Raw genomic sequence first — 12,605 nt, 5'->3', positions numbered from 1 at the left:
TTTGTTTGTTTTTGGTGAGGGACACACTGGGCGAGTCTGGACGCCTGGCCCTTTCCGGACGCCTGGACTTTACCACGACAGGGTCAAAGGCAGAGAAATGGGTTGCAATGCCAGCCTCAGAAGCCTGAACAGAGCCAGTAAAATTCAGATGTGCACGGACGTTGAGGACCGCTGTTTTAGGGGCTGGGGATTTTCAAAACTTACTAACAAAGCTGCTGTTCTGCAAGCACTACTTGGATGTTCCGTTTCAGGAAAAGCCAGGCTACAGAAATGGAAACGCACAGAACAGACCTCGAGGTTCGTAGCATCACAAAGGAACGCAGCGACGCTCCGCTGAGGTGGTGACGTCTCCCCATGGATTTAGAGCAAGATCGAGGGTTCCCAAGCGCCGCGCACACGCATTTGTAAGGGGCCGGGAGATACGAAGATGGGCCCGCTCGAGAGAACCTAACCTCGTCGCCGCTTTATCTCGACTCGCCCACGTGCGGGACGCAGGGGACACAGGGCTCCCAGCCATGGCTGCCTCCCTTGCGTCCCTGGCTGCCTTCCTGCCTCCCTGCAAGCCCCTTCGTGAAGAGGGCTGTGCACACCTGTCACTTCTCCCACGGATGTGGGCTCTGGGACCGATGCAAAAGCCCGTCATTCGGTGCCACCAGTATTCAGCCTTGCAAAGCCCAGCATGCTTTGGTTTCAGGCCCCTTTCCCAAACAAGTGGTTACTCTGGAGCTGTTACTCTGGACCACACCGGCTAGGGCCTGGGGCGTGGGAGGCAAGGACAGGAAGAAAAAGGAGTCTGGGCCCGGTGATGGGGACAGGGTGCCACGCCACAAAGGACGCCTCGGGAAACCTAGGCACAGGGCCCGGCACCAGCCGGCCTGCATCCACTAGTAAGTGCTGCTTCCGGAAACTACCCTGTACCCTGAAGACTGGCAGAGCCGGGCCTGAGCGGGCCGGGTCCTAGTCATAGCAGAACCCGTCCCGGGCTGGAGGCCAAACTGCCCCTCACCCATCAGCCGTCCACTGCTTGCCCCCACCTCCCCGCCTCGGGCGTCCCCGCACCACTGCCTCCCTCTGGCTCGCCCCCCGACCCCCTCCTCCGGCCGTGGTGACCTTCTACTGGTCTCTGGAGAAAACGGCCTTGGTCCCGGCCCTGCTTCTGTCCATGAAGACCTTGCCAAGTGGCAGGTCTGGCCCGAGGCAGGACCCAGGCACCAGGCAGTGAGTTGAGTCGGAAGGCGGGCGAGGGGCTGGAGCGAGGAGATCCCAGGAGAGGCGCATTGCTGAGAGATCGCACGGCACCACGGGGCCGGGGGGGTGACCGCTCCAGGCCCCGGCAGATCCGAGAGACACGGAGAAGCAGGGAGGGAGTGTGCTCTCTGTCCCCCCTCGGGCGGGCCTACCCCACCGTCCAGGGAGGAAGACAGTGCCAGCAGGTGCAGCTGGAGGGGGGGGGGAGGTAGGGAAGCGGGGGCAGGAGAGTGACACGGCGTGGTTCCCCTCCAGGATGCTCACACCTGGACAAGCAGGTGCAAGGGCGGGGAGGGGCTGGAGGACCGCTCCTGGCTCCTGGTGGCTCGCGGCGCACACAACAAACCCGAGCGTGGGCACGCGGAGCGCCTCCCGCACCCGAGCCACGTCGGTCGGTGAAGAGGGACCGATGGGCCCACGGGGACCCGGCGGTTAACACAAACGCATCCGTGGAAGGCGTGGGTTTTGTGGCCCGATTCAACACGGCAAGCTGGAGCCACCGGCGAGGTGCCTCCTGCTGTCCCCAGCCAAACTCCCTTCCGGCCGAAGAGATGGGGCAGTGACAACACGGGGCAGCGAGAAAGGGTCATCAAGGTCCCCCGATAATCAGCTCTCTTAACGTTATCTGGGTGGAGAAAGAACGAGAGTGAGTGGACAACACGCCCTGCTGGTTGTGCTCCCGGAGAGCCCACGTCCCCACCATCGCTGCACCGACGCGGGTCTGCCTGGAACCGGTGGGCGTGGCCTCGCGCGGAGACAGGTGAGATGAGGCCGAACTGGGTGAGGGATGGGAGCAGACGGGAGGAGGAAAGTCTGCACAGAGACACGGGGAGAACGCTGTGTGTGACCGGGGCAGAGACAGGAGGGACGCCTACAGCCGGGAGGGCTCAGGACCGCTGGCCGCCAGCAGAAGCCGGGAAGGAGGCGCGGAACAGTCTCTCCCACGGAGCCCACGGAAGGAACCGCCGTGCTGACATCCTGATTTCGGACCTCCCAGCTCCGGAGCCGTGAGAGAGGACATCCCTGAGGTTTTCGGCGGCCTGGTGCGTGCTGATGGCAGAGACGGGCAGCACCCAGCCCCGCCCTGCGGTCTCCCCTGCGCCCCGTCGGCACCCTTGCCAGCTCGTCCCCTGGCTGGTCTGCCCCCCCCCCACCATGACACGCTCCCCGCTCTGCACTTGGATCACGGAACTCCTCTGGGCAAACACCTGTAGGGGTCTGGCGTCTCCCGCCCTGGGGACGGGCACCCACCCCCTCCACCCCCACCATCTCCTCCCCAGACCTTCCCGGGCCTCACACGCTCCCGAGAGCCCTGCCCAACCCACCAGACAGGCCTGGTGACAGGTGACATCGACAGGTTCTCAACGCCCCACCGACTTTTCCTGCTCAACACTCATCGTGATGCGCGATGGCCGTTCCATGTGATTATGTCGCTGATGTCTCTCTCCACCCCTAGCCCGCGGACTCCCCGAGAGCCAGACCACATCAGTGTTGTTTCTCAGTACACCCTCCACAGTCAGCACAGCGTCTCACTGGGTGTGGTGCGTTCATGGACGAGGAGACGGAGACCTGGGGCGGTTAAGTCCGCCACCCAAAGTAAAGGGCCGTGAACCGTGACTGGCACCAGGGGATCCTTCCTTCCACTGCCCCCCAGCTGCCTCCCCTACAGCCCAAGCCCACACCAGCCTCACCCGTAGCCACCCAGGAGAGCACGCACACGGGCGGGGACGCGGCCCTCCAGCCGGGGTCCGTGATGGGTACACAGACCTTGCACTTGACTCCCTTATCTGCCGGGACACCAGAGCGATAACGAACCCAGCCGGCTGAGTTGGAAACCTGTCCAGATTCATGAAACATCTTTCAACATAAAACAGAGAAAACACAAGCGGCTTTAGCACGCCAGGTACGGAGGGAAGGGGACCGAGGCGGGTCGTACCAATATTTAACCTTGGGAGGAAAGAACTGAGCCAGCAGCAAAGCGCCTCTGGGATAACGGATCCGAGGGGGCTGCGGTTTCCAGCGGGAACGTCGCTGAGAAGGACGAGAAGTAACCAGCCCGGGGTTCTCAGCTGCACTCTCTCGTGGGCTCACGGAGCACCTGCCCGCAGATGCTTCCTCCGGGGCCGGCGTGTGGACTACATCACTGGGGCCTAAGTCAAATAAACATGCTCCTCTCGCCACTAAAACACTTTATTTCTATTTCAAACCCAGAAACCCAGTAACACTGTTAATCGCTGACTCAGACAAAACCGGGAATTTTTTTTTTCTTTGCCGTGTTTATCTGTTCCCCTCATAAGGCAAGAAACAGGCTGCCGAGCCGTGTTTTGGATCTTGGGTTCTGGCACGAAGAACTGGGTATCGCAAAGCCTGGGTATCGCAAAGAAAATAAGCCACGTATTTGCAAGTGTGGTTTTAATGAGGTTACCTTCGTGACGGACACGTGGGAAGAGGCCGTCCTTTTCCAGAACTGATACAGCGGCGGGGGGAAGGGCTCCACAGCTCACAGAGCCCCTGTGGGGCCGTGACCTGACGGTCCTGCACGGGAGGACTGCACGGCCGCGACCACGCGGTTTTGCCCTTGCCCTCTTCGCAAAGTGTCCCCGAGAAGGCCCGGCTGTCTTGGAGGGGCTGGGCCTCAGTGCTGACAGCCGCCGGCCACTGTCCCAGCCACGGTCCGTGACACGTGTCTGTGTATCACGCGGAGGTGGGGTGCTTTCTGCTCCGGCCCGGGTCGTCCGGGGCGCCAGTGCGGGCGCGCCCTCGGTTCCTCGCTGTGTCCCTGAGCCGCGGTGGAGGATGCCGGCCGGCTGAATATACGGCAGCCCCTGCTGACCCCGCTGTCCGTGTGGAGGGCAGACTTGCAGAGTGATGTCCCCCCCTGCTGCTGCATCCCCAGGCCCCGGGGGGTGGGGGGGGGGACACAAACCCCAGACACTGTTCTCCTCCCGGCTCTGCCCCAAGGCCCGGCCCCGCCCGAGACCCCCTGGCCATGGCCGCAGCTGCAGGAGGCCCCCAGCCACACCCTGCTGATGCTTTTTGACGCATGGCTTCTCAGACGTGAATATGTATATAAATTAAAAATGAAAATGCAGGTGCTGAGTCAGCCCCTGCCCCCCCCCCCCCCCCCGCCGCACCGGACAATGGGGCCTGTGAATCTGCATTTCTAGGAGGTTCCCAGGGGCTGCAGGTGGTGCGAACCCAGAGCACAGGTACCGATCTCAGCGGGGTTTACCATCCAACACAAATCAACGTCTGCCTTGAGGGTCACAGCTAACGTGACAGTCCCCACCTTAGGTTAAAGTCAGAGATGAGACGACCGGACGAGGTCAAACAGAGGTGGACCTAACCCAGGGGACGTGGTGTCGCGTCCCCGGACGCGGGCACCAAGCCAGGCCTTGTCAAACTGCGAGCAGAGCCACTGGGAATGCACGTTCCCGGGCCCTCCACGCTCCCGCCTCAGGAGGTCTGCGTTCCGGCGGAGTTGCCTCCCCGACAAGTTCACAAGTGATGCTCAAGCAGCGGGACCAGAGGCCACACCGTGAGAGCCTACACGAGATCACGCAGGACCCCGGAGGCCCCTGTGTCTGGGGCCCCACTGACCGCTGCCCGCCTGCCCCTGGGGCAGGGGCCCCAAAGCCCTGTGTTGAGCACTTTGTCTGGACTGGCCACACGAGGCCAGCCTTCTGAGGCTTCTTTGTACCCAGATGTCCCCAAAGGCACAAAGGCTCTGCCCTCACAGACGAGCTCCACTTTGCAGCACCTGTTCGGCCCCGGCCGCGTGGCCCCCAGAACCTCTCCGTGACTCCAAGCGTCTCTCTCCTCACCTGTGATCTGGGGTCCATACCAAACCCTCCATCACCCCCAAATCCCGGGCAGGCATGCCTGTCACATGTCCCCAGGTGATGAGTTCTCAGCCTGGGTTGAGAACCACTAAGTGGGTTAAAAAAAAAAGAAAAGAAAAGGTGCTATAAAAATGTAAGAGAGCTCACCGCCATGTTACTATTTCGCCGTGACAGCACAACGCGCCCAGCGTGCCGCAGATGCCTCCTCTCCCTGACAGGCCCACACCGTCTTGAATGTCACACAAACCCGAGGAGAGGTCGATGACCCAACAGGGGTCCCCGGAGGCCCGCTCTCCCAAGCTGCTATCTGGGCCCAGACCAGCGCCGGCCAAATCCTGTGAGCCAAGGCCGAAAGCATCTCTGGACCGCAGCGGGGCTCCCGGGAGACGTGGGGTGGGGGTGGGGGCTTAATCGCAGCTGGTTGTGACTCGTGGCGTTCGTGCACAAGGGGCTTTCTGGCCACAGCCCTCAGGGACCGACCCGGCCCGCGCTCTCCCCAGATTATCACAACAGCTAGGAAACGGGGTGCATTCATTCGCCAGCAGCTGGGAACCCCACGCACACAGGTACCTGCTGAATGCATGAGCTTACGGACAAAGAAAGGGGGGGGAGGGAGGGAAGGGAGGGGCGCGAGGGTGGGGAGGGCAGGGGTGGAGGCAGGGAGGGAGAATTAATTCTGCTTTGGCTCACATCCGTCTCCACCACCGCACTGCCCCAACCGCTGCCAACTTTTCCCCGTATTGAGCCAAAATGCTGGCCCGATTCTCCGGACAAAGGAAGAAGGAGTCAGACGGAGGGGATGGGCCACGCCAACCTCGCTCTGTCGGGGCCACGGGTTACCCGTTTCCACACCCGCGTCCCAGGCGGGGCGGCTGGGCACTTCCTACGCGGCACGGCGCCTGAGGTCACCGATGAGACGCCTCCAGCTTCTGCTCCCGGATTGAGGCCGGCCAGAGCTTAGCGGCCACGGACAGGGGTGGAGGGGAAGTTGGGAAAGGCCACGGACGCAGAGAAGGACGCGCTCCCTCTGTGCTCCCTCGCTGTGCTGCCTGCCCTCCGAACCCCGGCCCGTGGGGCAGACTCAGTCACCCTCAGAGGCTCTGGGATCACCTGGGAAGCCCCGGGCCTCTCCTCAGCTCCCCCCTCCCCACAGCGGGCTGCGGCTGAGGACACTCAGACGTCCTCGGTACGTGTCTCTGAAGCACGCCCCCCACGCCCGCCGACTTTTATCTGACCCCTACCACGGTCCTCACCTGGCAGAAGCTTCCCCTCCGTCTCAAGCCCGGAACGCAAATATGCCAGCATTCCCCCAGCAATCAAGATGTGCCCCCGCCCTTCCCCGAAAGGACCACCGCTAACACCACGGAGGCCAGCTCTCCCAGCCGGCCGGTGCAAACCTCCCTCCCTGTGGCGACTGCGCCCCATTTCCACGGGGAATCACCCCTCCCTGACTTGCCGGCTTCACCCCCCAGGCCCAGACTCCTTGGCCCCCGAAGTGGGCAGGGCAGGTCCTGGGCTCTCTGCGGGGACGCCCGAGGGGGATTATGCTGGTTCTGCCGAGCGGTCCACGGGGCCCGCGGCTGCTAACACACACCTCCGTTACGTGAGGAGAGCCCGCCTGAGAATGCGCCCCGCGCAGGAGCAACCCCCCTCCCGGGTCCCGCGCAGACCCCAAAGAACCGAAAACCGGACCTCAAAGAGGCGTCTGCACACCACGTTCGCTCCCGCGTTATTCACAGCAGCCAAGATACAGAAGGAAGCCCAAAGCCCAGCGACAGAGAGACGGACACAGAAGAGGTGGTACACACGCCCTGAAGTATCACTCGGCCTGAAAAAGGCGGTGGGGGAGGGGGGAGCTTATCATCTGCAGCACGACGGATGAATTGAGAGGCCAGCATGCTAAGTGACGTGAGCCCGTCACAGGACAACCGCTGCATGGCTCCCCTTCCGTGAGAAATCGACAGGAGTCAACTCAGAAGCAGAGAACACGAGGGCGGCTTGAAACGGGGAGCTGGGGCGTAACGGGCGCAACGTTTCAATCGTGTGGGGTGAATGAGTTCTGGAGTCAGCCGGCTAACCCTGTGTCTGCAGCGGATACAGATTGCGTGCTTTAAAAAGACCTATTTTATTTGTTCATTTCATGGGGGGGCGGGGGGGGAGGACCAGAGCGAGAGGGGGAGAGACGGAATCCCAAGCAGGTTCCGCGCCGTCAACGCAGAGCCCCACGCGGGGCTTGATCCCACAACTGTGAGATCATGACCTGAGCTGAAATCAAGAGTCAGATGCTCAAGACTGAGCCGCCCCGTCGCCCCCAGGGGTGGGCGCTTCGAAACACGTTAAGAGGGGAGAGCTCATATCCGGTGTTCTTAGCACAAAAAGGAGAGAAAGGAAGAGAGAGAGAGAAGGAAAAGGAAAAAGCCACAAAGGAACACAGGAAATTTCTGGAGGTGACGGATGTGCTTAGTACCCCGACGGTGGCAATGGTATCCCCGGGTGTGTGCGGACGACCAGACTCACGAAAACATACGCATTAAACATGCTCGGCTGCTCGCGTATGGGCGTACCTACAGAAGCGAAGCCGGGAGATGGAGAAAACCACGCCCAGCCAGCGTAGTTACGTTTTACGAAGTCACTGCAAACACCAACTAGCGGGTACTGGACCGCTGCTCCGAGACAACAGCTCCCGGAAAGCCTCCGCGCGCAGCACCGTCGTCATCCGGGATTCGGAACCGTGTCTCAGGTGCGTTTCTGCTCCGAGACCCCTCATTCGGTATCGCCGACTCGGTAACCCTGCACTGCCGGCCACCAGCCCCGTGACTCGCGCCCGCGAGAAGCCGACCCACACACGAGGGTCTCCCCCATGAGGCACACAGCGGCCCGCCCTCGCGGACCCCGGCCGGCACATCAGCCTTCGCTCCGGGGTCATCTTCGACAGCAAGATCTCCGACAAAAAGCACGAACATGCAAAACCAAACAGAGCGAAACCACCCAGGGCAGCACAAAGGGCTGGAGGCAAGGGCAGCGACCATCCCGTGTGACCTTAGCCAGAGACGCGGGCCCCAGCGACTCAGATTTTCTCCCCTCTGTGCACGTCCGCGTCTGCCTGCAAATGCATTTTGGGGTTACAACTGAGTTCCGCCAAGAGGCAGATTTGCAAGTGCAGACTCCCGAGTGACGAGGGAGGAGCGTGGTTCCGTTTCCAGCGTCTGATCACTGTCTGCGCCCGAAGCCGGCAGGCCCTTGCCGTCCGGCAGCGATAGTCCCTGTGTCACTCCAGCCAGTCGGGGCTGGTTTTCTGTCACTTGAACCCGGGCTGGCTGCACAGCCACTTTTCTGTAAGCGCAGAGGTCTCTGGGAGGAAGGCGGGCCCACCGACCAGTGAGGGGGACTGCGGGCCCACCGTCCCGTGACGACATGCTCCCCCCCCTACGGCGCACGTTCAATGCCCCCCACAAGCGCCCCCCACGTGGTACAAGCCCACCCTGTGGGTCCCACGGCTGAGGCATGGACTGTGCAACGGAGAGGCCCAGAGGCCAGGCTGAGCGCCACCCCCCTCGCCACTCCCAGCGACCTGCCCGGCCCCCTGCCCCTCACCCTCCCACGCTGACCCCTACCAGGGGGGCCGCGACCTTGCTCGCCATGCCGGAAACGAAGGGACGGGAGGGCTTGAGACCCCAGCCCAGTGGCCAAAGGCCCCAAATCACCCCCGAGGTTTATTACGTGTCCACCCAGGTCTGGTGAGTCAGCTAGACCCATGGCCAGAGCCTGACCTCCCCCTGACCATCACCCCCTCCGCCATCTGCCCCAGGCGGGGCTCCTGACTGGGTTTCCAAAAGCCACATCCTGTGGTCAGACCCAGAAGCCTAGGGAAAGTAGGGAAAGACAGACGGCTCTTTCCGGAAAAGGTGACTCCAGCTGTCAACACTTCCTGGTTGATTTACTGTCCTTCTCGAGTCCCTCTGGAATGCCGAACTTCATAAAGCGTCTCCCTTGGAATTGCTACGTGGGGCTCTCTGATCTGGCTCGAGGCCGCGACTGCAGAATCTGTTTTAGCATCATTTCTCAGCCTGTGCGTGGAGCTCCCTGACCGCCAGGCGTCACCGTTACAGGCCACGCGGAGGCGAGCACAGCACAGGCCCCGTCCCCATAACTCCCCACCCCCCCTTACATGTCACTGACACCAACACCGAGACCATTACCAGTATCGTCCAGAAACAGCTGTACTTCTATTACTTCTGACCACGTCCGCCTCAGTCTTACCGTAAGTGTTAGGGGCCGGCCTGTGTCCCCCCGAAATGAGTATGGTGGAGCCCTAACCCCCAGAACCTCAGAATGTGACTATATGTGGAGGCAGGGCCTTTAAGGAGATAATGTTAAATAGAGTCATGAGAGTGGGGCCCTAATCTGACCAATGTCCTCACAGGAAGAGAGACATCGGAGGCGCCTGGGCACAGAGCAGACCACGTGAGGACACGGCGGGCAGGTGCCAGGGACAAGCCGGTGAGAGAGGCTTCAGGGGAAGCACAGTCTACCAAGGCCTGGGTCTTGGACTTCCGGAGTGTTCCGGAGTGCAAGAGCACAAGAAAATAAATTTCTGCTGTGCCAGCCGCCAGTCTCTGGTATTTTTTACGGCGGCCCTAGCAAATGGACACAAAAGGCAAAGCGTTCACCACCCCCCCCCCACCCCGCATTCACCAGGCTCCTGCTGAGGACACACGCGTAGACGGAGACCCCGTGGCTCTCGGTGCAGCAGGGAACTGAGGGCACAGACGTGTCTACCACCCAGCGCGACACAAACACGACGGCCCAGTGGCTTGTTCTGAAAATGCAAATTTGTTCCAACGCGACTGAGCTGCTGGGGAACAATCCGAGTACGATGTGAGCTCTGTGTGCGCTTATGCTTATGCTTCTGTCCACAAGGAACGCTGCGTGAACACAGAGAAGCGCACCCAGCTGAACGGAAGCACGCGGCTCACACACGCATGCGCTTCAGACACCTGCCGGGTCCCCCAGGCTGTCGCGCGTCACAAGCCACCTGTATCTGCCATCACGACCACCTTTTGACTTCTAACATCACGTGACTGTCCTCGCACAAAAATACGCAAGTGGCAACCCTTCCAGGACCCACCTGTACGAGTAAATTTCACGTCAGTCTCAAGGCCTGGTGCCACGTTCACGTTTATGAATTTCTTAACCGTTTAATGTGCAAAATTATGCTCCCATTTTTACTAGGTTCCTATTCCTGTTTTTTATCTGTCAGTGATTCGTTCTTGAGTGTTGTGCTCCTAACCCGTCTCTTCCCGCTGCAGCTTTTATCTCCAGAGTCTGCATACCGCGGTGACTTCCAGGAATGCATATGTTGTGTTATAGCAGAACTGACTTTATTTAGATGTTACAATAAGGAACTTCGTTGCAGGGAACTAAGTAAGGCCTAGGTAATAAATGCCTACGATCAGGATCACCATAATTAAGCTCTGAGAGGCGTAAACCTCATCACAGAACATGTGGTTCTGGCTAATGTAGCAACATCGCCTCCTAGTGACAACATCCCTTAATTGCGGGTAAAATATAGAGACGGGGAAAAAAAAAACCCTTGTGTATTAAAATCGAATTGTTTAAATGCTACAAGGTAAATGAAGTCATTGCACAAGCCAAGTCAAATAGATCCCCTCACCTTTAGGCAGCTTTTTCTGACCTCCAGCTTCCTGATCTGTTTACTGAAAGACATCCCTCTCTAGGCTCAAACAGCCTCCGGGAGGGGGCAGCACTAACCTGTCATGGAGTTTTCGGAGGTGCACAGCTGCTCTCTCAGCTTCTCCACATCGTCGGGGTGCACCTGCTCATACAGGGTGCTCCCAAACCATTCTGACTGGGGCTGGTTCAGCACGGGGGTGACGGAGTCAGACACGTAAATGACCCGTCCCGTCTCTGCCGCCACTACAAACAGAAAGCCATCGGCTGCTTCCAGGATGAGGTGCTTCAGCTCCTGGGAAGAGAAGATCGAGGTTAGGACAGAACACTGACAAACGCAGCCTCACTAAGTTGTCCTATCAGCAACCTTTGACTTTTGCTCCCTCACTGGGATACACAGTTTTAGAAACTTTGATTGCTTTTTTCTTATTGAAAAATAAGCTAAAAAAATGCACAGAGCTTGTCCTAGCTCTGAGATACAGCTACTCCAAAGACTTCTGGCCCTGCCTAAACCAGCCCTCTCTTAGGGAGAGAAGGAAATTCTCCCCCAGGGCAGGGGCTGGAAAGCAAGGAGTGATCACCAGAATGTGCTGGGCTGCCATAGGTGTGAATAGCCTCACCTACATATTCAAGCTGCAGTCCTGTTGCTGGGGCACAAGAAGGGCCCGGGGCACAGGGCTCAGTACAGAAGGTGCTGCTGCTGGAAGGGAGGGGAGGGCAAGAGAAAGGGGACAGTGAGGAGGGCAGTGTCCCAGCCACCGCTCCTGCACGGCTGGCCTGCACTTCCTCCCCTTCCTGCGCTCTGAGCGCAATGCCGGCAGTGGGTACGGGAGTATCTCCTCATATTCGGGCACCCGTCGAACTTCCAGAACTCCTCGACAGGCTCTCCGGGCAGCGTCGGGAGGCACCAGGGCACACAGCATTGCCCATATCGCTTTATGGCGAGAAGAAAGGTTAGCTGCGCCAGCCCTGGGGTCGCGCTGACTCACGGGGCTCGTGACGTCAGCGCGGGCAGGAAGGAAGCTGCGTGGAATCCGTGAACGGGCAGCGGGCAACCCCGCCATCATCCCAAGAGGGGCGTGAATGGAGCAGAGTCAACTCTGTTGAGATGTCTCTTCTTTGCCTGAAGGCGGCCCAAGTGTAGCCTACCTACCCGTGTCATTTTCGCATCAAGTCCGATGCAATGTGCTCGGCCCCTCTGGGGGTTGAGGAGCTAACTCTCCCACACGCCCCGCGCCCACACGTGCGCCTCCAAAACCCCATGCGCTCAGCAGGCTCCCGCCACAAAGGGCCACTTTCTGCTGGGAATCCTCGGTTCGGATGTCGCCCCGCTGTAACACCGATTAAGCGCCCACAGCACACGCGGGAATCTGACGCGTGGGGCCCAGCCCCAGGGCGCTCCGAGGACCCAAAGAAAACGCGAGTCTGCTGGTGAGCAGAATCTGGGGAGCTCTGAGCTCTTGGCTGGGTCAGAACTTGAACATCCTCGGCCTGGGACCCTAGGGCGGAAGCGGACTATACGGGATTTTCTAAGAAAAAGTTTGTTTTGTCCACTTCCCTTGCTTCGTCCTTCAGCTGATCTGTGCCTCCCCGCCGCTTCCTTAGCTCAGAGAATGGGACGACACCTTCACGTTCAGGACCGCAAGAGCTCACAACCGGTAGGACCGTAAGAGGGGAGAAGGGTGTCTGCGAAACAGCGGATCCCGTGCGCCGGCGGACGGGGTGGAGGCTGAAGGCTGCGGGAAGGTCTAGGGGTCGGAGCCTCACCCTGGTCACGGCCCCTCTGTCTACCCCTCCGCGGTTTTGTCTTCCGGCAGCACGTGA

The 12,605-nt window shown here is 60.2% G+C and overlaps 1 protein-coding gene across 8 annotated transcripts in view; it reads right to left on the bottom strand.

Annotated features, from left to right (window-relative positions):
• ARNT2 (aryl hydrocarbon receptor nuclear translocator 2) overlaps nucleotides 1-12,605 on the bottom strand; it is a 147,475-nt gene that overhangs the window by 83,735 nt on the left and 51,135 nt on the right. For all 8 annotated transcript variants that reach the window (XM_023254804.2, XM_023254803.2, XM_019831777.3 and 5 more), the window contains exon 5: nucleotides 10,863-11,076. In XM_023254804.2, the coding sequence (XP_023110572.1) occupies nucleotides 10,863-11,076 (214 nt within the window). The remainder of the gene's footprint in view (nucleotides 1-10,862; nucleotides 11,077-12,605) is intronic.

This window comes from Felis catus, chromosome B3, assembly GCF_018350175.1.
Source record: "Felis catus isolate Fca126 chromosome B3, F.catus_Fca126_mat1.0, whole genome shotgun sequence".
NCBI lineage: Eukaryota > Metazoa > Chordata > Mammalia > Carnivora > Felidae > Felis > Felis catus.
This window is presented reverse-complemented; position numbering and strand designations above follow the sequence as displayed.